Source organism: Bombus huntii, chromosome 6 (genome assembly GCF_024542735.1).
Source record: "Bombus huntii isolate Logan2020A chromosome 6, iyBomHunt1.1, whole genome shotgun sequence".
Taxonomy (NCBI): domain Eukaryota; kingdom Metazoa; phylum Arthropoda; class Insecta; order Hymenoptera; family Apidae; genus Bombus; species Bombus huntii.
The window spans coordinates 16860287-16885588 of record NC_066243.1 but is presented as its reverse complement, the minus strand read 5'-3'; the positions used below and the strand labels follow the sequence as shown (position 1 = coordinate 16885588).

The window sequence follows — 25302 nt, the reverse complement described above, 5'->3', positions numbered from 1 at the left end:
CGTACGGACCCAGTTTCGTCGTTCTCCCAAGTAAGAGGACGACGAAACCCGACTATTTGTTTATTTTGACGGCTCGTTGCCATCCTTCGAAACGCAGATCGCGAGGGAAGTCGTTCGCGCGATAAGATCCTCGACGTCGCTTCGATATTCGCCAAGCTGATTTCCAGATACGATTTATCTTTCAGACGACCACGTAATTGAGAAAAATCGGCGAGCGACGCTTGCTTCGAACGACTAAGGCTATACTAATCAACCGTTTCTTATTCACAGCTGCGGGCGAACGCTAGAAAATTAACTCGAAAATCGCCCCGTCTTAATACCCCATTACCGTCTCGATGTGAATATAGTGGAGCACTGCTGACGACCTTCGACCTTTCGACGACTGATTTATTAGCGTTGCGCTCCCTCTGCGTCTTCACGCACTTGTTTCCTTCTCTTTCTGCCTCCTTTTCTCTCATTCTGCCTCGCTAACTCTCATTCTCTCGTTAGCTATGTGGCTCGCCGGCTATATACATAACTCACTCGCCCCGACCGTGTATGTATGTAACGTATAATGTATATGTTTCATCTTCTCTTCGAATGCTCGCTCCCATCGTTGCCGTGAACTCGATCCAACGAAATTATATTTAAACCGGGCAGATCAGTGGGTCGATACGCGTCGATCTCGACGCTTATTATGCACAATGTTTCCTGTAAATACGTAGTTTTGTAAATAAAGCGCTTTTGCAAGCGGAAATTACTCGTTCTTATTTTACTTTATTCGCAAGTATGTTTCGAGAAAATATTGCGTCGCGTCACATTTTTATCGATATGTTCGATCGATTTCCGAATGATGAAGACGCGACGCGAAAATTATACGCAATACGAATATTTCTACGATCCAGATACAACGTCGAGCGAACATGCTGACGTACCATCCGTCGACGAAGGTTTCTAACTTTCGGAAACGAATTCAACGGTCGCGAAATTTCCAAAATTTTGCTTCTTTATCCACTCGTTAATGCAACGTTCGATGCTCGTTGCCAGACATAGTGCACATCCTATGTCTTTCGATTCTCGTAGCTACGACGTAGTAATTTTAAATCTTCCGGCATAGAGTAACGGAAGAAAACCTAGTAAGCGAACATTCTAGACCGCTGATTTACCGAATGTCCAGGTGGACAAATTATAAAGTAGAAATTAAATAATAAAAAGAGAAAAAAATTCCTTGGTCGCTGAGAAATTGCTCCCTTCTACACGGTAAAACTTTACTACCTAGGGCTATTTTAACTAAGTCGAATTGTTTACCTCGTTAACCGTGGGCATCGCTATTCTATCTATTTAGGTAGTCCTTATTATCGTTGGAAGATCTCTTAAAGCGTTCGTTAGTGACGGGCAGAAAGAGGTTTATGTAATACGAGTTACGAAAAGGCACGGTAATTTTACAAAATCGATTTACACAATTTAACACGGCCGATGAATAAATACAACACAATTATCTCTACAGAATTACTATATTACTACAGAACGGATGAATGTTATCAACGTGGTAAACAGTCGTTAATATACAACTTACTGAGATTCATAGAGTATCAATTTCAAACTGTTGTTTATCTTGACTTAGTTAAATATACTTTCAGCTTTCATGTTTATCGTGAATTTCAAAGCTCCGAGTAACGTCTTTCTCCCTTTCTCCTCTTTGTCTCGTATATATTTGCGCGTGTAATCTATCTTTGTCCGCATCAAATCTTTAACCTATCTTAAACCAACTGGTTTAGCTCGTTAATAACAACGATAATAATAATTTTCATCGTACAGGTAGTCATTCGTTGACTACGCGTCGCGTAGAAAAGTAATACGCGTACACTGACAAGTTCTTATAGAAGGCTACATTTCTTACGTAACTCCGTGCGGTTGACCGTCACTGTGTCCGTTCTACCGTCGCATCGATAACGGCTTACGTTAACGTCTACGTTGATGCGCTGAAAGTGGCGCTTAGCCACTTGGTTCGGGGCTGAAGAAAAAGGAGGAAAAAAAGTAAGAGGAAAAAAAAATCGTAGGGCTAGCGTGCTTTAGTCAAGGGTAAAGGAAAGAAAGAGCAAGGGGAGGTAGGAGCATGTCCCATAGCGCGATCGGTTCCCTTCTCGTGTTACGCCACGCAGTCTGCGTTTCGTTGTTTCGCGGCTCGTGACGGCTGACATGTATCACGAGAGCCGCACGAAAGAAACGGACTTGCGTAAATCTCGATGGATGCATCGGTGGCAAGCTTTTACCGAAAGAGAATTCCCCATGCCTTTATTTACGTCGTTATCGAATTTCGTCCCGTTTAGTTCTGTTTCGTTCACGGAACGAGGCTGCGAACATATCGCGTGATATAGAAAACAAAGTTGAAATTTATTGTTTAGTTATTTCAATTTATTATGGGGCAGTATCACGTTGTTTACCGGCATAGACTATATAGCCCGATTATACGCGTGCACGCGTGGAAATCAAACAAACATACGTTAAAGAAATACAATCCCACGCTACAAGTCGGCGCAAGATACATTTAAACGAAGTATTTTTAGCAAGGCAGACGAAGCGGTCAGCGTAGCAATTTGCATAATTAAGGATACGGTACAACGGGTCCAAACAACCGTACCTTGAACGTATATCGTTGACATAAAAAAAGGTTATACGGGTAACAGCATTTGGTACAGAGAGAAGTCGACATACGTTAATGAACAAATGATTAACGATCGATAGAAGGTGACATATGGAACGGTAGTTGGAATTGGAATTACGACTTGTACAACGGTTCCTGATGTGTTTCTTAAAAGACGAGCAGCGCCGCGCAAGAACTCGAGCAAAAGTAGACGAGCGAGTAAACTGTAAATACGACCGATACAGCTACTGCAGGCATAGTTGATCCTGTACAGAGGCGCGCGGAACAATGGAACATTTAATAATGGAATAATGGAAAAACGGACGTGGAAAATTTCTGGGCAGCCTGTGTAGTTGTTTACGATGTTACAGGCAAGCTTAACGTCGGCTATGAATCTACGTCGTTCGAACGTAAAAGATTCGAGGGATGTTAAGAAACAAAGATTGAAATCGATGCGAAATTTATGTGGCGTTCCTCGTTTTTCTTCTCTTCTCTTCTCTTCTCTTCTCTTCTCTTCTCTTCTCTTCTCTTCTCTTCTCTTCTCTTCTCTTCTCTTTTCTTATCGCAACTCATGGACTTTACCGAGAGTTGCGAGTTGCACGCTCTTCTCCGAAACAAATATGTCATTTTTTATCAAGATGCACGAGCGTGGGGGTCGCGTGGACGAGTAGCAGTAAGGTCGCGGCGATCGCTGCGCTCGCGTTCTCGTGTCTCGCTAAAGTCTATTTTCTTAATTTATAGATACGCGGCCGTAATTGGCAGCTTTCAGGGTTCATAAACGTTTTTTCCCTTTTCGGGACGTTGGTCCGATAGGCTGGTCGGAAAGTTAATGGGGCTAAACGAATACGAGACCGAGGATAGAACCGTGTTCGACCATATTTTGGTAAAAAACACGACAGAAACTCGACACCTAGCATTCTCGTAGCCGCGTCGCATTAGCTTCGAACGGATTCGACTTGGTGGCAACTCGACCATTCCCAACGATCGCTATATATCTCTATATAACCGAATAGATGCGCGCTAGTTCTCTTTTTACGATCGCGTATTCGTCAGACGCACAGAAACGAGAAACACGTAGCAGGTTCTTGCCTATATAGTAACCGATAACACTTGGATGATCGTCGATCGTCGATTCGTTTTCACGTATCGTTCGCAGGTTCGTAGTTTGTAAGTTCATATTCGTTTTATCGTCGTTTCCCCTTCCGTGAACTGGTTGCAAAGATGGTCGGCATTGTTTCCTTGTTGGAGACGCCGTTAACGATCCTAACCGCTACGTTTCTCTTTTATTCTCTCCTTCCTCTTTCGAAGGGCGAGCAGTCCGCTGGAATATTTGCTTTCCTTCCTTTCTTCCTCGCCTCGCTTTTTCTTTTCTTTCCTTGCATCGCGTACGGATCCTTCTCGGTACGGGTAGGTCGTGCGTGGACGCGCCTTCCTTTTACACCGTTCCAGGTACAACGTCGGATACACGTTCGTCGACTTTACCATGGTAAAAGCTAATCGCGCGTCGCATTCTCCCTCTTCCTGGTCCCACGAGCGGAACTCTGAATTATCGTAGATTTACAACTACGGATCTACGATTTTACAAGCTTATTTTTTAGCGACAGACACAGATGGCACCAGTCGAGATACAGAAACGAAGAACCGCTGAGATAAACCAGGGTTACCGACCGCCTTCGTTCCTCTACCACTGTCGTGCGTGTACTTACTTACACATATTCGTGTACTCTAACCCTCTCTCCATCCCCTTGGCTCGTCATGTTCCATGCGATATCCATTCACTGGTTCGATTGGAGAACTTCTTCGGATCGAGAATATCTCGATCAGGACTGTTGCCTACTTCGATACGTGTCTATCGAAAGAATCACCGCAATTGCCCGCAATTGCTCGCAATGGTCGTGTGCCGTCTTATTTCGTATTTCGGTCTCTGTTTTACCTCGAACGATATCCGCGTCGTTACGGGAGGGATTTAAAGCCGGTTTTCCGTCGAATAGGTTGCGCCGAAAACGTATACCGGTCGATTGGCGTCGAACGTAAAGCTGTCCGCGCAAGGAACGTTTGGTCTTTGTACAATGGCGTTGTTGTTCTATCGCGGGACATACCGTCGTTGCTCTTCTGCTTGAAACGCGCGACCATTCCACGCTATTTTATACTTTCTTCTATTCTATCGCGCGTCGACCCACGGTTTCACGAGGGAGGTCTACGCTAGCCTTAGCCAAATCGAGCGCACGAACCAACGTACTTTTCGTATATATCCACGCGTTCGTCTTGTTGTTCCCCAGCGACTGTACCGTATCGATGCTCGCGTCTATCATCCTCTTATTGCATATCTACTCGTAAATAGGGATCGATGAGTCGAAACAAAGTTATTTTATCGCATCGTAAAGTGTATTCTCGGAGGAAGCGGCGAGATCATGGGAAAGGGATAAAGGAAGGAAAGAAGGGAAAATAAGAGCAGAGAAGATGGGACGAAAAGGATAGGGCGAGAAGGAGGGAGCGAGAAACGGGCGGAGGATGAAGAAGGTCGAGATAAAGGGACTATTCAATCTCTGAAAATCTCGTCGTAAACCGCATCGATGTGCGCCGTCTTGCTCGTCTACGTTGCGGATAACAGTGAACGTTTTTATGGGGCCAAGAAGATAAGAGCAACCTCTGCCCCCGTTGTACAAAACGTCTTCCGCTCGGCCAACGGAATCTCTTTCCTCGCTACCACTTCTATGGGGAACGTTAACCTCGTTTCTTTGGCTGAGAGCATTGTAAGAACCGCGCAGCGAAAGAACGATGAAATATTCGACGGCTCTCGGCCGCGATTTACGACGCGCCTATGTATAACGCGCAAGGGTGGTCTCTCGTAGTCTTTTCGCGTACGCGTGTAACGAGCCGATACTCGTCCATAGCCACTGGCTAAACGACAAAAGGACGAGACGGAGGGAAACGATGTCGGAGAGATCGATCCGCGATTGCACGCCACGACTCTACCAGCAATTAATGGAATAGGTGAGACAGGCAACAGGATGGAACAGCGATAGGTTCGTGACCGATATGGTGCGATTTGGTTTCGCAACGCGAGCGAGAAAGAGGTTTCTCGGTGGTTCGCGCCGCGTCGTATATTTTCTTCGTGCAGATTGATTAATCGGGGTCGTGACTTTTGCGTCTTCGCGCAACTCCGCGCTCCTATACGCTGTCTCATTGACGCGACTAGACTCCATACGATTCGATTCGATCCGATCGTAGCCGATTCGAACACGCAATAACGAAGTTCCGTTATCGACGCGTCAATTCCATTATTCCAAACGTCGCTTCGTCTTTGAACTCTTAGCGAAAAATATATAAACACTTTTTCGATAGAATTGGCGAGTCGCGATGGAACGAAGCAACGTCAGATAATCCAGCGAACCTGACCTTTCCAATTCGATTAACTAGCGTCAATAAGGTCGGTTGAATGTTAACCGACGACACAGGTCTTTCGAGCACAGATACCGCGCACAGATACCGTTTCGATCGTTCACGAAGTTTCCGCCAAGTGTCTCGCTTTTCCTCTCAAAACTCACGTACGTACATTCGTACCTTTGCATTTGCCTGTGTTTTATGCTTCCGTTAACGTATCTCTCCGCCTCCGCCTCCGATACTTTCGTCACCGCCTCCGCCTCCGTCGATGTCTTCTCCTCCCATCTCCTTTCAGCTTCTCATCCTCTTCGTCTTTCCTTCACCCCTTTCCTCTCAATCCTCTAATCGCTGTTTCAACCCCCCGTGAATTTCCCCCTTCTGCCTCCGCGGTTCGAACGTAGCGTCCGTAGCGATCGTCGAAACGACTTCGTTGCTTTTTCCGATCGTACACGTGTATCGCCCTCGATAAGGACGATGTATCTCGATAAGACGAGGTTGTGCGTACAGGGACAGCCGGTAAACGGTGTTTCCTGTGAAACCGATCGAGAGAGAGAACGAAGACGGAAAGGGAGGGAAAGTAGAAAAAAGAAAGAACGCGATCGAAGAATATTTGGTCTACCCTACTACTATACTACTACAGGGTAGTATACACACTATACAGGATAGTATAGCAGAGCCGAGGTTCAATTTTCTTTCTTTTTCTCTTGTCCATTGGCACCTGGCCAGGCGCGTCGGCTAGTTCTCTGTTTTCCAGAGCTGAAAAATACGAAGACCGATGCAAAGCGCAAACGCGTAAAATCATATATACGAGGAGAATGTGAGCGAGTTTGCACGATCGCTAACGAGCTACAGATAACGGCGACGAATGGTTATTTTTGTACCGTAGCGGTTAGCAACAGTTTGTTGGCGTGTGTCATCGAAACGCCTCGAGCAGCACATTTTCCATCTAATCGATCGATCGTGCATCGGTCGGCCGGTTTTCGTTGTACCGCGATTACTACGATACGCGGCAGCGACGACGCTGTCGCGTGGTTCGCAAGATCGAAAGCGAATGCTGGTACGATTTTGCGAAATCGACGATGCTTTGGACGATCGGAGAAATCGAGCCTCGTCGTTCGCTCGGTCGATCGATCGTTTGGTTTAGGCGATCCTTTGCATTGCTGTTGACAGAGTTGACGGAGTACATGGACGACACGGCGGCGGACTACGCCACGGGAAGGAAGACGAGATGCGCGAAAGCGGTCGGGGATAGCGTGGAAGGGTACGACGACCAAGAATCGATCAGGCTGATGCGAATCGAGAGCGGCAGATCGGTAGCCGCGCAACTTTTTCGACAACAGCAACAACTGGACGACCAGGAGAGGGAACGGCAAAGGCAACGACAACGGCAACCGCAACGCCACCAACAGTTACCTTACGAAAAGCATGGAACCGAAGAAGGCGGGGACATGGTAGGCGGGCTGGAGGCGGGACAGCAGGAAATTGAAAATGGCGCGGTCGAAGAGGCGAGTAACGCCGAACCGGTGGTTACGATTCTCGTCTCGTCGGAACAGGAAAACGACGTGGACGCCGCTTACGGCGTGCACTCGCTCGACTTCGTCAGCCAGGATTCCGACGTCGGAGAAAGGTGAGCAGTTGGGTATCTAGGGGCGTTCGACCACGAGTAGGGGCGCAGCAGGTCTCGGGCGAATCGTTTCGACGCGTCACGTTACGTCGCTCGGTCGAGTAATCGCGTTCAACGATCCGTCCTTGATCTCGAAGCGACGAAATCGAGCGATACAAGCAAGCGGCATCGTTCTCGTTCGCTGAGCGAAACGATCGCGGCACGTTCGAGCGTCGAGGCAAACGCGAAATATTAACGAATTATCGTGTGTCGGTTGTCAAGGGGTTATCGCGATCAGGATTCGAGCGAGTACGGGGGCGGCGATTCCTCGAAACAGGAGGAGCAGCAACAACAGCAACAGGTCTCCCAACCCCTTCACCAGCAGCAGCATCACCAACAACAGCAGCGTAGGCAGCCGCAGCAGGACCACCACCTCCACAACCCCCACTACGATTACGACCACGACCACCACCACCACCACCACCACCAACACCAACACCAACACCAACACCAACACCAACACCATCGGTCAGAGTACGTTCAGCTAGGGGCGAGAGAAGTATCGGTTACCGAGGGTGGGGATAACGGACGGTCGGGCGAGGTCTGCGCGTTGTCGGAGGAAAATCGGGACGCCAGTCACGCGCTTCGCTCTACCATGCATCGTTATGGTAGCGAGTCGCTCTCGCCGACCGCGACCGATCACCACCACCACCAGCACCATCACCACCACCACTCTCAGCGCCATCACCATCAACAGCACCATCATCACCAACAGCAGCAGCAGCAGCAGCACTTACAATCGGACACGACCCAACAAAGTGTGGTGCTCTCTTCGGCAAGTCATCGTCACTTGGAGGAACAAGAAGCACAGTCGCACTCGCATTCGCTCTCGCACTCGCACTCTCACTCGCAATCGGTGCCGCATCAAGAGACGGACGAGGATACGGAGAGAACGAGTGGAATTACCGCAGCCATGAGGGGCGCTCGTGGGGATTTTACCCTTGGTATGTTGTTTCCGAATCTCAGCACCACCGGTGCGACCAGTTCGGCCAGCGACGTCGGTGCGAACGACGGCCATCAACAACAGCACGGTCACCATCATCATCATCATCATCACCACTTGGAAGAAGTGTTACCGGATGCCGCGTACCTCCAACATCAGATACGGGCGAGCGGAGGTGGAGGAGCTGCCGGTAACGGTAACAACGGCGGTGCGGATGGCGGGGGCGGAGGTGGCGGTGGCGCGGAGGGTAATGGTGGCGGTGGTACTGGCAGCGGCGGCGGAGGTTCACCGACTCTCCGAACGGGCAGTTCACCGGGTTCCAGTCGCAGTCCGCACGACGATCAACAATTGTCGTCGCCTCACCGTCAAGGACAATCGGAGGGAGGAGGATACAGCCCGAGCGATCACGGTAGGCAATCGTACGCTCACTTGACCGCTATGCAGCCACCGTCTTCGGTTCAGGCCAACCACGGTCTCGGCCAGGACACCAGCGATCGCGTATCCGATCAGCTGTACATGGACTCGATATACGCTCATCACGCTGTAGGAACGCCTCATCATCATCAAGATCACGAGACAGGCTCGTCGACGCCGCATTCGCCTACAGGCCCGCTTTCCAGGTTAGTAGTGGGTACGCTTTCTGTTTTTCCGTCCGTTCGACCAACGACGACAGCATGGTACGACCGCGCTCCGTTCCGTCCAGACGTTACGCCGTTCGACCGTTAAATGGAGAAATCGCAAGGTCCCATCCGGCGATGCGTTGCTGCGCCGTAAGACAGGCGCAAGAACCGCGCGTGGTCGTAGGACGTGAATACCCGCTCGAAGGTTTACCGTCCGCAAGCGTATTTACACGGCGGCTTATGGGATGCACGCTTCGTGTTTCCTCGAGTATTGTATACGTAGGCGATACAAAACCAAAAATAAAGCTGAACCGACGATGGAATACGGTGTGACGCCTCGGCGGCCCTATGCTAACAGTTTTGTGAAAATGAACACAACGTCCTTTGGTGTTTGCCGATGATTCGTCCAGGCACGAGCCGCCGTTGTCGTCACCGCTCGTCCTCCGAACGTTTTTTTTTTCCATCGATCGTTTTACGTCCGCTTGAATTTTGCAACGTGCGCGGCGCGACCGTACGTTCCTCTTTCGTCCGAGGATAGGCGAGAAATTCGCACGCCTCGACGCGAGTCTCGCGAATCGAGTACGGCATAGGATTTGTACCAGAACCGGAGCTCGGTCTCTTCACGCTGTCGCGATAAGAGTTTATTGACTCCGATAGAAACGATTCTTCGATCGCGCGCGTTGTCCGTGTCTCGCGCGTCGGCAGAACGAAACGTTATCGGCAGCCGCGTCGATTACGCGCGTTGCATTTTCCGATTCGTCGATGCTCTTCGATTCGTAAAACGGCCAACTCGAAATCTCGTGGGCTCGGTTTCACAGAGTACACGCATGCGTAACGCGCGCTCCAGCTCCTTGGCCATTTTCGTGTTTGTCGATTTCCTCATGCTCTGTGCGCGTGCACAGAGGCCACGACCTTCGAATTTAGATATGAAAAGTTCGGGTGCAGAGGACAATCCGTGCTTTTCGTTTCTCTTTTTGCGGGATATATCTCGTTGCCGTGATTATATCGCTCTAATTGTAAGAGCCGAGATGACGTAAAATCTCCTCTTCGCTTACTGTCCACGATCTCGTAACCCCGTTGTTTTTCTCTCCTCTTTTCGATTCTCTCTGCGGGCCGCCCAAGAAACCACGCTACTCGTTCGTTACTCGTCATTTACACGGTTGTTACTCATTAGTTATTTGGTCGTTAGTCATTCGTTACTCATCAGTTACTCGGTCGTTACTCATTCGTTACCTGCCAGTTACTCGGTCGTTACTCGCTAGTTACTCGGTCGTTACTCATTCGTTACCTGCCAGTTACTCGGTCGTTACTCGCTAGTTACTCGGTCGTTACTCATTCGTTACCTGCCAGTTACTCGGTCGTTACTCGTCAGTTGCTCGTCCGTTACTCGTTCGTTACTCGTCCGTTATTCGTTCGTACGTAATTCGTTGGACGTGTTGCGGCATAGGTATAGTCGGGAACGAAAAAAAGACGCGTACGTAATATGTAAGCAGCCAGTAATCGTTGATCTTTGACGCAAAGTTCGTCATCGTGAATCATCGCGCAGGGTTTACAGTCCGACAGAGTCGTACCCATCGCGTTCCGAGAAACCTTTTGGTATCGTGTGACACGACGATGGCGACAGACTCGAGAAAGAACGCGTTCTTGCGTCCGAGGATCGAGAGGGTGGGGCAGACGTACGACGCGCGATATACGTCGTTCGTAAGTGGTAGTAGTTCTTGGTCGTTCAAACTCTCGTGGTAAACGGAATAGACGAGAAAAACTGGCAGATCGAAACGGCGACGGATGCGACGAAAGAGCGACGCGAAGCAACGCCTAATGTTTTTTTACTCGAGCGGTACGAACGCGATCGATCCTCGTGAATGAAAGTAACTCGAGACGGCTACTCGCGGCTATTTCTTTTTTTTTTTTCTCAAGCTTTTCTTCGCGCAACGCGAGACGCGGTTCGTTGGCAGAATTATCGCGTCGCTGACGATAGTTATCAATGGCACGATCGTTTCGTGCAAGCACCTACACGTGCGGTTACTTACTACGCGTAGTATTATATAGGCAGCTTCGTTATCCGTATCGTAGGTTTTCGTCGGCATGTCGCTTCTCCGACGTAAGCTGACTCGTAGGGGAAGACTAGGAAGAAACAAGATCAGGTATAAGAGACCAGGAGAAGCGGTCGGCGGTCGGCGGTCGACGGTCGACGGTCGCAGGATCGGTGGTAGATCGGGAAGCGCGGAACGGTGGTGGGGAGTTGAAAAGAACGCGCGAGAGAGCGTTAATCGAGGGCGGGAGCGAGGTATCGCGAGAGGGGAGGCGAACGAACGTAGAAAAGAAACGAAGGAAGGGAGAGATTCACGGAAGGGGAAATCCTGACCACGTTCGAGGACCTGGAACGCCATTCGCGTCGTACGTTTCCCGTAAGTACGCGTTGTCCGTCTTCTGTTCGGCGAAAGAATCGTCGAACGAGATCGCGTTCGGTTCTCGCGTCCGAGTTTAGTTGCCGGAATATAGCGAGAAGCGAGAACACGAAGATCAAGAAGGGCGGAGGAAGACCGAACGAGTCGCGAACTAGCAAAGGGTCTCCAGGTCCTTTCGCACGACCACGCGAACGACGTTATGCAGTGAGTGTTTTCGATAAACGTTACCTCTTGCTTGGTTCTCTCGTTGGTCTTGCTGTTCGTTTCCTTTCGAGAGATCGCGGCGCCGACCAGGCAAGATCGAGGGACAAAGACGTTCGACGTCGGAATCGTGGCATATGTCGCTTTCCAGGCTATCGGCGATGTTCGTCGTCTCGCGGCGATTCTCGTTTTCCGTGTTCGCTCGGGTTCTCGTGCTCGTCCTCTTCGTCTTCGTCCCATCCTTTTACCCGCGTGGCTCGTTTTCCTGGCAAAAATAGTCCTGCCACGTTCCACGTTGCTTCTCGTTTTACCGCACTGCGATGTAGTAACCCCTTCCCTCCTTCGCAGTTGTATCGTTCGAGCGACGTTTCGTTTTTATCGGTGCTTCGTAGCGAACGCGAAACGAAAACAAAGTAAACGGGGAACCGATAACGGTTGCGAAAATATTGCTCGTAAATAAACGGCGCGAGTCTCGACTTTGGGTGGAAGGTGGTCGTCGCGGGCCGAGCGCGCGGCACGCTGCGACTACGCAGGGAAAACGGGATTTTCATTCGCGACTCGAACGTCCAAACGTTTCTCCAGACTGGCACGCTAGTCGTTGCTAACGCAGCCGATTCGTCTCGAAGATCATCGCGTTGGCGATATATCGCGGTATCATGGTACACCGTGTAGTACGGTCCACGTCACGAAGAAGCTCCCATCGGCGGAGTTTAGCGGACCTCGGATCTCTTCCCACCACGAGACGTGGCGCGCTATCGTGAGAAGCGGCAGGGCTTATCGGCTCGGTGGATTCAGATAGCGATCCGGTAACAGGGGCTATAACCCTGTCGCTACCGACCTTCTAGATTGAGTTTCGCGATATCTGCATTCTTCGCGACCCGACCGAAATATCTCCTTTCCTTTCGCTTTTCTCTCGCTTTGACGGTGCGCTCGGAGAGAAAGAGCGGATCTATGGCGATCCGTTGGAACTTGGTGCGGCCGGAGAATCGCGGCAATTGGAGGAAAGAGCGCGGGGAGAGAGAGTCTCTCGAGATGGTACTTGGAAGAAATCCGATCGCCCGGTTATTGAAGGTTCCGGGGACGTGCGTTGGTACGCGTCGCCTCGCGGTTTCGATTTCCGATTAGGTTGCGTGTCGGGTCACCGTTGGTCAACTAAATAGAATTTTCTTCGAACCCGCGTTTCGAATCGACCGATCCGTCTATCGATGCGTGTAACGTCGTATGTAAATATATCGCGGAGATAAATTCGATCGATCCGCCTCGATAAATTCGATCGACAGAGGATCGACGCGAATTCAAGTTGCAACGGATGACTCTGGAAGGAGACGTCGTCGCCCGAGTGACTCGCGAAACGAAGGTACTCGGAACCTCGGACACGGACGTCGGTGTTGCACCCAGTCGTGTCGTGGAAGTTACGAGCGCGTAACACGTGCCACGGGCACGTATCCTTTCCTTTCTCGTTTACCCTTGTCCACGTCCGTCGACTCGAAACGGCACGAGGAAGCTGGCAGACACCTGGTTAATGAGAGAAAAGTGCCGTGGACGACGACCAAGACAGGGAAGTGGAAGCGCGATTCCAGGTGAAACGTTCGAGACGCGAGCAACCGTGACGAGAGACGACGACGCGTATCGAATCGTCCGTGTTCTCTCTCTCTCTCTCTCTCTCTCTCTCTCTCTCTCTGCGTATTTTCATCGAACGCAGCTCGACCTTTCTCGTGTTTGTTCGCGCTCGCCTCGCGACTCGTCGTCGGATGATTTTCGTTTTTGCATTCGCAAACGGCAACGATATATCGTTTCGAAGGACGAGGTTGTTCGGTTATCGATGTTTCCATTACCGCGAATACCGTTGCTCGAGCCAGTTTTGTTGGAAATCGTTCCGGGAGAATACGCGAATCGTCCGATGAGCACGTACCGATCGAGCGGTACGTGTCGGACGAGTCGTGAGAAAACGCGAAGGTCGCGCGTTTCTCGGTTTGCTTTGTGTCGTTCGATCGACGACGTGTCCGCCAGCGTTCGACGCGTTGCCCCGATCCGCGATAAAGATACGCGATAAAGAAGGCGATCGAGCGCGAAGATCGAGCTCGGACAGAGAGACGTACGTGTGTGACGTTGAATTGGACGTTATTGTTGGAAATCGTGACGGTTCGAGCATCGCGAGACACGTGCCATTCGCGTTGCGCAACGGCTGCGCGAACCGGAACTCTTTCGCCAGGTCTGTTTCGCCAGCAGCCGAACTGCGTTTATCGTTCTCGCAGGGAAAGTAACGACGACGACTACAACGACGACGACGACTACGACGACGACGACTACGAAGACAACGACGACGAAGACGACAACGACGACAACGACAAGGACGATCGTCCGTAAGCGGCCTGGCATTTTGGAAATCCTTTGGAAGGCGCCTCGTGTCTCGCATCGTACGGTTTTCCGTCGTACGGTCGTCAAAACTCAGGTAGACGTAGGGGGGTCGTTACGCTAATGGTAACGGTAGCGTTAATAGCCACCGTAATGGTAATGGTAATGGAGTAGTTGTGTTCCGGGTAGTGTTCAGTCGGAAAAGAACATCGAAAAACGTCCTGCCTCGGCACGCGCCCGCATTTACGGCCCGATGGATCGGAGAACGGTTCTTCGGTTTCCGGTCTCCCGCGAAACATTAGCGAGCCCGTGTCGCCGAGGTTTCCTTTTTTTGCTTTCCGTCGTGTATGCCTTTCGTTCGTCCCCCCACCCCCTTTCCTCTTTCGAATTTCCTCTTTGCCTCGACCCGATCGTAAATCAAATCGGATCGTACGAATTCCCAAGGGCAGGGGCGTGTGCATCATCCTCGGCCGGGCTGCTGCTCTCCTCGCTAAACATGCAGCCTGTACGATCGAGCGTGTATCATCGTGTTGTTTCAGTCCGTTGTATCGTTCGATGAGCAGTGTGACCGGTATGGCCGCGGCTAGCGCGACAGGAACCGCTGGTGCTTACGGACTTCCTTACATGACCGGCAACCCCACGGAATTGACAGCCACGCCGCAGCAATTATGGAACGCTCAAGGTAAGTTTATCGTGGTATTCGACGACGAACGAAGAGCGAGCGAGGACGAAGATTGATCGACGACCGATATTTCGAACGACAGGCTTAGGGACGACAGGCCTTTCCGCAATTTCGGAGGATTACGGCAGCAGCGGCAAATCCTCGGGTACGGTGACTCATCAGGCCCTGCCAGCCTTTTCGCAACCGTTCTGCGGTCGGCCGAGTTTTCGAGGATACAGCCCCTCTTATTCTACGCAGCAAAACACCAGCGGAGTAGGAGCCACCGTGGAACCTTCGACCTGGAGCTACGGTTCGCCTTCGAACGACACCCTGGCCACTCAATATGCCGCTCCTTCCAGGCGACAACCCGTTGTCAACTCTCCGTCGACCCCGGCGCAACATCAGCTGACAGCCACTGCCAGCCTTAGCACAAGTAAGTACGCTTCCTTCGTCTCTTGCGTTTTCTTTTCTCTCTACTCTTCGTCGGGTGTTTTCTCCTCCCTTTGGAATCGCGCTTTCGTCTCACCCCGTTTTTCTTCCTTTCGACCCCTTTCCCCTCTCCTCTTTTCTCCCTCGTTCCTTTCCCTTCGTTCCTTCGATTCCTCACGCGTCGTCACTTGCCAAGCGCTCGTTCGCGAACACGCTGCTCGAACGATTCCGCGCGAACAAACGGCTCGACGTCAAACGGCATTTACGTTTACGCGTATCGTCGACTCGCTGGCCGTCCGTGTCGCTCGAAAGACGAAAAGTGTCGCGTTACGGCTGCCCGTGGACGAGTTTCGGAAAAAAAAAAAAAAAAAAAAAAAAAAAACGATAAATCGTCGTGGATGACGACGATCAGGGAGGAGCGCGAAGGAACAGCGACACGCACCAGCTGCATCGTGTTGCAGGCTCTCGTAAATTACGAGAAAAGGATTCGATCGGACCCGTTCGTTCCTCTCGCTGCTTACTAATTCGTCGAACGAACGTCCAGAGGCAAAGGGGGACGAGCGATCGAGCGAGAGGGCAGAGCGCGAGCACGCGAGTCGTGACAAATTTTTTCGACCGCACGGCGACGTCGGTGGGCCGAAATCAAGTCCCCTGCGCCTGAAAAAAAAAAAAAGAATATCGCGTTACAGTTTCTCTCGTTTCCCGACTTCTCCTCCGTTTCCTCCTTTCCTCTCTTGTTTTCTTCCATTCTTTCCTCTCTCTGCCCCCTCCGCCCTCTTTCATCGTTCCGTAGTCCAAGTATTTGGTTTATACGTCGATTAAAGCGAAGTTTCGCCTCCCTTCTCGCCTCTCCTCGCGCGCATCTCGCGTTATCTTGCGCGCAAAATACGACGAGTGGAAACGTACTTGGCGCTCGCGCGAGCGTACGCTCGCGCAACGAAGGGATAGGTACGGCCGATGGTACGAATTTTCGTGGTTATCTGCTCGAGACGAGACTTTTATCGGTTGCACGGGTCGCCGAGGCGTGACCGATGACACGGTGCTCGTTTCGTCTCTGAAAACGACGACCGTGCGTTTCTCGGTCGCGTCTTCGCGAACGGAGAAGATCGACGAACGCGACGATTTCGCGACGCAACGACCGGGTGCGTTCGCCGCGTGGGACGTTGGTCGCGATCCGCGTGGTACGCGCGCTACGATCGTCGTGCTCGGTATCGAAAGAGGCGTTGATATACAGCGACCATGACCTAGACAACAGGCGCACTTCCAATCTAGTTTTGTCTATGCGCGATACAGAAGCAACGATAATAGAGTTTTATGTATCTAATCTTGTTCCGGGACCGCAAAATTTAGATAAGTTCGACGGCGAATCGCGATCGCGTTTTAGTCGGAGTCGAACTCTCTGCACGGATAGAACATGGAACGCGCGTTCGTTGCCGAAGAACGCCGCAACGATCTCTGTCGAAGAGAGAAACGGTTTTCTATGGTCGCGCGGCTATTTCGCGGTGACAGCGAACACGCGTGCACGGTTAAGCGAGAGCGCGACCACCGAACGACGCAAAGTCGTCGATCGTTTCGGTTCGTTTGCGTTCGCGTGATAAAGTGTTTTGTTTGCGATTCGAGATCGGTGTAAATCCGTGCTTTCGACGATCGTTATTTTTACGCCGCGTTATTGTAATAACGACGGCCGCCGCGATAACGTCCGCGTCGAGTGCATCACACGGCGCAATCTCGACGAAGGACGGCTCGACCGGTTCAAAAGGTCGCGCGGATTGTTTTTTTTTTTTATTCCGATCGACGTCGTAGATGCTTCGATTCTCGTAGGCCAACGAGAGAAAAAACTCTAGCGGCTGTTTCTCGCAGCTGCGCCGCCTTTCGTCGTTGCGTCCGTCGCGTCGGCTCGCGTTCGTTTCGAGTTTCGATCGAAGGTTCGTCCGTGGATCCAACGACGACCAACCGTCGACGACTACCAGCGACGGTGTATGGCGACGTGCGTGCGCGGTGGGACGCACGCGGCTCGCATCTCGGAACGCCAGCCAGAGGCTCCGTCTACGGAGAAGAAAGTCGAGTCGAAAGCTTTTTAAGTGGCGTGCGCGCGTGGTTCTTTTGGAAAGCGAGCCGATGCGTGTGCGGTTGCGAGCCGAGCTCGTTACTTTAGCCGAAAGCCGAGGGGAACCAGGAATATGGGGCTTTTAACATACCGCGGATCTCGAGTGGTTTTGGAACGCGCGTCTGCGACGAGTCGAGTCTCGAGGCTCGTCCGCGCGAACGAAGAACGACGACGGGGCGAATCTCTACGATCGACCACGCGCCTGCTCTCGGTTTAACTTTGACTCTGCTCGCCAGACCTCGTCGAGTCGACGCTTCGACGTGTCCTGTCCTGTTTCGTCTCTCTTTGCTCGCGCTCTCCACCAACCTGAACTGCACGCACACGTGGCCTTTTCCGTTCGAGTACGCTCGAATCGCTTCTCTCTTTATCGCAACGATCTCGCGAGCTCGTGCGTTTCGTTTTTTCACCGTCCCGTTTTCGGCTTTCTCCCGTCTCTCCGCGTCGTCTCTTCTATCCCGAATCGTACGCGTTCGCTTGCCCCCTTTTTTTCGCATCGATTCTCCTCGTACCATCCCGCTTTTACGTATCTCGCGTATCGTAGCGTTGTTCGTTGGACGCGTACCTTAGCTTTCCGCTCCCTCTCACCCTCTCGATAAAAGGAGGAGGGCTCGCGATTGCCCTTACGGCACTGCTTCGTCAAGTAATTAGACTCTGCCATTCTCATTCCCCGTCGCTTCGTCATCTTCCCTGTGTGTGTGTGTGCGCGCGTGTGCGTGCGTGCGTGCGTGTATGGCGTCTCGGTCATCGTCGAATATTCGGTTACGACGAAGAATATCTAGCATTTCCGTGCGGGCACACACCGACGATGATCCGCTTCATCGCTGTCTCTCTGTCGCAACGACGTCGGCCCTGCAAAGGGATAACGTTACCGACCGCTCTCGTACCCTTCGTTCAAACAGAATCCGCGAGAAGCGTACATCGTAATTCTCGTAAGCTAGTTAAAAACGCGTCGGAAAGAAGACGCTTTCCGCGTCTTTGCGCGTTTCCTCCGCCTGTCCGGCTTCTCCGTTTCTTCGCGTCTCGGTATCGCATCGTTGAGAGCGGCTGGAGATCGTAAGATGATGGCAGCTGACGTCAGCTACATTTTGCTTACTAATATACGATATCCGATTGCTTCCCAGTCCCGTTTCTGCCGGATACGCGACTACCGGTACGCCGACCTTTTCGTCCTCTTCTCGTTTCGATGTCGCCGTCTCGGAGAGTAACGCGAGACCGAATCTCGTCGTGGTTACGTCTCTCGTCGACGTTCGTCGCTTCGTCGATCTCGTATCTCGTCCTTTTTTTTTTTTTTTTTTTTCTTTTCTTCGGTAATAGCAGCAACGATGGTGGAAACGCGTGCCAACGATATACCGTTCGTCGTCGTGACGTATTTAAATAGCTGGACGTAGCGGTACACGTCGCGCGTACTCGCAACGACCGCTGGTTATTGTTATCGAGAAACAGCGGAAATTCCGATAACGCCATATCCCTCGACATCCTTTGTCGCGCGTTCCTACGTTTCCTGTATCCTTCCCCGGCGCGCGTTTCGCCTTTGTTTCTCGTTTCGCGTCTGTTTTCCGTTCGATCGACGGGACACGAATTCGCGAATTTCCGCGTAATTTTAACGAACTTTGGCGAATTTCGACGAATCTCGGCGCGAGAGTCGCTTGGTAGAATCGTCGCTGGTGAAAGTTGCGGTTGCGCGCGCGCGTCTCTGATAAAAGTCGCACGATTGCCTGCGAGCGATGGAAAAATAGAAAAACGAAATTTTTCGGTATCGACGATCGCCGCGGGTATTTTCCACGAAATACCTTGGAAACCACGTGGCTGCGGGCGTTTCGCGTTCAAAGTACTTTCTCCGGCCAGGCGTTCGTCGTCGGACGCGTCGGATCGTTGGCGCGTGCAAAGCAGCGTGCTTTCGCGTATCCCTGTCGCGTCCTTTTCTTCTCTCCTGCTTCTCCAACGTTCAACCGTTTCGAGGTGAAATCACGCGATTTCGAAATCGCCGGTCTCCGATGGGTAAATTTCACGGAGGGAAAAACCGACCGAATACGGAAAACATCGATGGCCGCTTGCTTAGGCGCGGCACGACGAACGAAGATTCGATATTGAAACTGTACAAATCGCACAGTGCACAACATCGAGGCGGAATACTTTACGGAGGGACGCGAGTGCGTAAATTGCGGCGCAATTTCCACTCCGCTTTGGCGACGAGACGGTACGGGCCACTACCTGTGCAACGCGTGCGGTCTCTACCACAAGATGAACGGAATGAATCGACCCTTGGTGAAGCAGCCACGGCGATTGGTAAGGAAGAAATGGAAGGAGATACGACGGCCGGCTAAGCGGTCGCGGGAACGCTGGATCGGCGAGTTTCTCGTCGAGAGCGCGAACGCGCGCTTGGCATCGCACTGTTTGTCGTTTGCCGCTCTCGCGCGACCATTTTCTCCGTTCGCAATCGGAAAGGGGAGGAGAAAGTTGGTAGCCGGGAGAGCGGTGCCGCGTACACATAGAAAACAGAGGAGCCTGTGTGGAAATTCGCCCGAGTCCGAAATGGGCCTACGATGCATGGTTTTGCCATACGCGCGGTAGCAAGTTGGGGATCGGGCGGTAATCCGCGATTCAAGAACGGTACGCGCGAACAGACGCGCGCTACGCGATGGTAGCGCATCGGGAGGACCGATGGTTCGACATCGTGCTCTTTTCGACTTTCCACGTCTGAGAAAAGAACGAAAGGATTGGAGGCGCCGCTTGCTTTAGGCGCGCACGCGTACGACTAGAAGCACCCCTAACGTTTGGCATCCTGTCTCTGTTTCAGTGGCGGACCAGGGCGATTTCTACAAAGGCTTCTATGGGTATAGTGGCGCCCGTCGCGCCGTCGAGGAGAAATCGACGAACCGGCGTTTGGTAGGTGTCATCCCCCAACACACACACTCACTCACTCGCTCGCTCATCTCGTTCATCTCGCCGTGCATACGTGACATCCGGCGTATATTCTTCCTTTCTCTCTCTCTCTCTCTCTCTCTCTCTCTCTCTCTGTTTCTTTCTCTGTGTCGCTCTGTGTCTCTCTTTCCCGCCCTCTCTTTCTCTCTCTCTCTCTCTCTCTCTCTCCCTCTCCCTCTCCATCTTCCTTTCTGTTTCTATCGCTCGCACGGTCGTTGGCTATATTTGTCTCTACTGTTTTATTTCGATCCCGTTTCGATCATCTAGTTCGCGCATACGTCGATCATGCTTCATCGATAACCTTGTTTTGATCATTCTCATCGTCCGTTACTTCTCTTCCCATTGCTCGCTTTACTTCCGTCTTGACGCACTTCCCTCGAAGACTCGGAGAGTAGAACAAACGACTTCTGTTTTGCAGCGTAGCTCGCAAGTAGCAACAACTACCGGTCGAACGTTTGTCGTAGCTTCGAGGTGCCACTATACCCATGGTAGAATCGCGCTCCGTTTCGAAATCCTGCGTAGCCTGATCGGACGACGTGCGCCGATTTACCTAGACGCGTGTACGCAGCGCGTCGTTCGTCGATGCGACCACAAACTGCCAAGAAATCGCTTCGTCGACTCTCGTCGTCGCTCGGTTCTCGCTCGATCGAGGGTGGTCGTAGGCGGCAGGCTCGCTTGATTTCGTTCGCAGAGGGTATAGCCGATTACGCTGTCTCGCGCGCGGTACCGATCGCGTCGAACGGTTGGCGATCGCCGCGCACGAGTCAGCGTTCGGGCTTGATCGATCATAAGTTAAACGGCGGTAGATGTAAGATCTCTTTCAACCCGATCCACACCTTGCTTTCCCCGTCCTTCTCCGTCTCGCTTCTTCTTTTATAAGTGTCTGTCCGCTCGTTCGCTCGTTCTTCTACTTGGACGAAAGAGAAGAGGCTCTTGGCGATATCTCGTCGCAACCTCCCTGCCCCGCGTTCCTCCTCTCTCGCCCCTTCTCTTTCAAGTTTTTCTCTCTTCGTGTGCAAGTCGTGTGCGCAAGTTACTGCTTAGTTAGCACGCGTTTTAACGAGATTTCGTGTGTCCGCAGTCCGCTTCGAGACGAGTGGGCACATCGTGCAGCAATTGCCAAACGACGATGACGTCGTTATGGCGCAGGAACACGTTAGGTGAGCCCGTTTGCAACGCATGCGGGCTCTATTTCAAATTGCACGGCGTGAACAGGCCTCACGCTATGAAAAAGGACAGCATTCAAACCAGGAAGAGGAAGCCGAAGATGAAATCGACCGATGCGACGGCGATCGCCGGCACCGTAGCGTCCTGTACAGGCAACGGTGAGGTGGTTCTCGAGGGGTACGTTATCGGATATACGGATTTTTATACCGCACATTTATCGACGACCGTCGAACGATTCGTTATCGTTGAACTCGATCCGAACGTTACGACTATTCCTGGTCGAAGATTCTGCTATTAAATACGCCTATCAAATACGAGGCTAAAGCCGAATCGACGCTGTTTCACCTTGGACCACGAAAGAGCAGCGTAGATTCGGCTCCAGAGAGTCGCGCTAGCGAACTCGAATGGCACCAATCTCTCCCCCTCCCCCCGGTGGCTACCAGGGTACGTTTCGTAGCTCGGATCGACGCTCCCGACGATCCTCCACCTCCATCTCCGTCTTTCTTTTAACGCTTGAGTGTATTTTTGTTGTTAACAGAGATACGCGCGGTTTCGTCCCTGGGCCCGGTGATATCGTGCCCATGCCAGTCGGACGAGGACTTCGCATGATGGCACCGCGAGTCGAATCCACGCGCTCGGGAACGTCTACCACGATAGAGTGCGTTTCCGCGAGTCACGGCACCTCTGCTCGTCACAACGGAAACACCAGCATCACCACCGCCAGCAGCAGCAACAGCAGCAGCAACAACAACAACAACAACAACAACAACAACAACAACAACAACAACAACAACAACAACGTCAAATTGGAGCCAGGTAAGTATATCTCGTTGGCGTCGTTGTACCACGCCGCCGCGCTATTCGCAGATTTCGTTCATCACGTTGCAACGTTTGCGCAGGTACGTACGGAGAATTGAGGATGAACCATACGGCAGTGCCTCAGGTAAGCTACGGCAGCAATCTGTACGGCAGTCCTCAGTCGACCAGCCGAATCGTCTCCTACCAGTCGGAGATGTATTACGATATGATCGCCTCGCAGCAACAACAGCCGCAGCAGCAGCAACAGCAGCATCAACATCAGCATCAACATCAGCAACTACTCGAGACGCACTCGCCGAAAGTCGAGTGCCCGTCGCCTCCTTGCGCGAATCGATCGCCGGTCATGTTATCCGCGAGTCATTCTCCCGATCATCATCAACTCGCTTCCCCGCATATCGTAACGCTTGGCAATTCGTCGCCCAACACGGCGGCCACTAAAATTATCCTGGACAACGGTCACCTGGACAGACCTACCGTCGTCTCGATATCGTCGTAAAGTCCGTTCATCCGTCGACGTTCGACGCCGACGAATCTCCAACGTAGCCGTAGGGGGCCGACGAGGACGTATCGTGATTTCGAAGGAGGTGCGAAGAAGGAGGAACGTTTTCGTTCGACGATCGGGCACGAGAGACGAACGTTCGTCGAGGTTCGCGAGACGAGAAGAGACGAACGAGAGGAAACGAAAACGAAAAGGAAATGTCTTTCGTCGTTTCTTTTCGTTCCGGCTGTTCTCTCGTCGGTGCGTGCTCGCTGTTCGAACAACGACCGATGGAATGGACGCGAAAGACGCGCAAACGAATCGTTGGATTCGTCGAAAAGACGTACTTGTGTACCCTTCGTACACCCGTTATAACACCCCCTAAGATCGGCGAAAGGAATGGAAGATACGAGTACGTTTCGTAAGGCGCGAACTCGCGGCGTTACGCGTACGTAGAATGAAGTAAGAATTTTGCCGAATATACGTTGTTGGGAAAGATTGGGTTGCGAGAATGACCGTTGGATCCTGTCTGTGTAAATAGGAAATACACGTTATTAGAAAGTAACGAGCGTAGATTCGAAGCGCGAGCTGTGTGCGCGTCGAATCGAAAGCATTAGAAAACTAAAAATAATCGTTATCTATCGCGATCTAATTGTAGCATCGCGTCACCTTGCTGCGTTCGACTCGTTCAATTGCACTACGACGTATATATATATATATGTATATCACGATACGATACAGAAAATAGTAATTTTATAACGATAATGTAATTATGTCGACGACTGAATATCGACGATCAGCGACTAAATGTCGCACGTTATGTTTTAACATGTTGATATATATTTTCAAAGTGTGCTGTATCAAATAGGTTATTTTTAAATAAAAAGGGATATTTAAATCGGAAGGATGAAATTGCACGAGACTGCTGAGACCGGCCCCGGGTCCCTGAAAATGTAGAACGTTCGCGGCAGATGCAAGCGGAGCATAGGAAGAAGAAGCAACGAGTACTACTCGACCAGCTGGCGAAGAGAAGTCGGTGAACGTGCAGGAAAAACTTCATCCCTGTGTATTTTCGGCGATAACGACCGCGATATCTCCACTAATCTCGGCTAAAGGTTGGGTTCGAGAGAGAGCGAAAGCGAACGAGAGACAGCGGCGGCGGCGGTGGCGGCGGCGTGGCTCTCTGCCTCATTGGCGTAACCGGTGCTGGAAACGGTGCTGCCGTATTCCGGGTATTTCGCGTATTCCGGGTGAACGACGGGAGCCCGTGGTAGATGGCCGATGAATGGGAATTATCGAGATAGGTGGACGAAGGGGATCGAGGCGTGCGATGTTTGCTCCCGTGGGGATAAGTTGGACGACGTTAGGCCGTTGGGATTTACGCGGAGTCGCGCCCCACGGCACCAATCTTACGACCGTGTCTCACCTGAGCGAGTCCCTTATCGCAGGAATCCCGTGTGTGCTCTGCAAGTATGACGACACCCTCTGTTCTCGACTCGAGCTCTCGGCCTCTTCTCCCGCTGTTTTCAACGATAACGCGAGGTATGAGTGCTCTCTGCCTCTCTCTGTCTGTCTGTCTGTCTGTCTCTCTCTCTCTCTCTCTTTCTCTGTCTCTCTTAACGCACGGTGCGTTTTTTAGCTTCTTTCCGCATACGCGACGGTTCGCGTATCTCGTTGATCGGGAAGAGACGCGGACGATCCGGTACGACCGGAGAAGAAGAAGAAGTCGGTTGACGAAAGGAGCGATAAATCGTTCTTCTCTTCTCCCTCCAGCCAGCTGCCTTTCCTCGTCGTCCGCGTTGCCGCGTGGCCCGTTTCTCGCCCGAGAAAGGATTCGGAAAGGAGGCGAAAGGGCGGAGGGAGAAAGATGGAAATGCGAAAAGGGGAGGATCCGGTGCAGCGAGACCAAGATGGCGGCGAGCGAAAAGGGAGGCTAAAACGCGATCGATGCGACGAGTCGAGGGAAAGCGCGAGGGAACGAGCCGAGGCTCTCGTCTAATCGTGTTCGGTCAATATTTAACGCGGTTCGCGTTAACGTTGGCGGTCGCGCGTGCTTTCCCTCTCCCACGTTTGCTCGAATCGAAGCTTCGGTACGACGCTACCAGGCGGCAGCCGACCCGAATCGTCGTAGGCACACCTTGGCAGCGCACCTGTGTCAAGCCGCGCTTTCGCCACCTTCGCTGTCGAATCGTAGCCGCGTCTGTCCCGCGAGTCGACCATCGACCGTCGACGCGACACAAATCAGAGCTTCTTCGATATCGTTCGCCGAAACCGACTACCTGTATCACGGAACCTCGTTCACGCGAAACGTTTCTCTCACGTTCTCCTATCACGGTAAGTTCAGTCTTCGTCCTTTAATTTTCCCGCTTCGATGTTCGTCCGTTTCGTTCTCGCAGCCGCCTCCTTTTCTTTTCTTTTCTTTCTCTCTCGCCTGCTATTCTCCGTTCTTTCGGCCGTTTTCTCGCCTACGCTGGTTCGTCGGTCGCGCGTCACCTCGTGCTAGCAACGACGACGGAAGGGAG

General features: G+C 51.8%; 1 protein-coding gene across 3 annotated transcripts in view; it reads left to right on the top strand.

Annotated features, from left to right (window-relative positions):
• Positions 1 to 23684, top strand: part of LOC126866255 (box A-binding factor-like) — a 31716-nt gene extending 8032 nt beyond the window's left edge. The window contains exons 2-9 of one of the 3 annotated variants that reach the window (XM_050619593.1): positions 7178 to 7634; positions 7893 to 9233; positions 14737 to 14879; positions 14962 to 15291; positions 20192 to 20280; positions 21398 to 21660; positions 22022 to 22299; positions 22383 to 23684. In XM_050619593.1, coding sequence (XP_050475550.1) covers positions 7178 to 7634; positions 7893 to 9233; positions 14737 to 14879; positions 14962 to 15291; positions 20192 to 20280; positions 21398 to 21660; positions 22022 to 22299; positions 22383 to 22798 — 3317 coding nt within the window. In that variant the 3' untranslated portion in view covers positions 22799 to 23684. Of the gene's footprint in view, positions 1 to 7177; positions 7635 to 7892; positions 9234 to 14736; positions 14880 to 14961; positions 15292 to 19504; positions 19681 to 20191; positions 20281 to 21397; positions 21928 to 22021; positions 22300 to 22382 lie in introns of those variants that run through there. The other 2 variants (XM_050619592.1, XR_007689825.1) reach the window with 2 other exon arrangements.
• The last annotated feature ends 1618 nt before the right edge of the window (positions 23685 to 25302 follow it).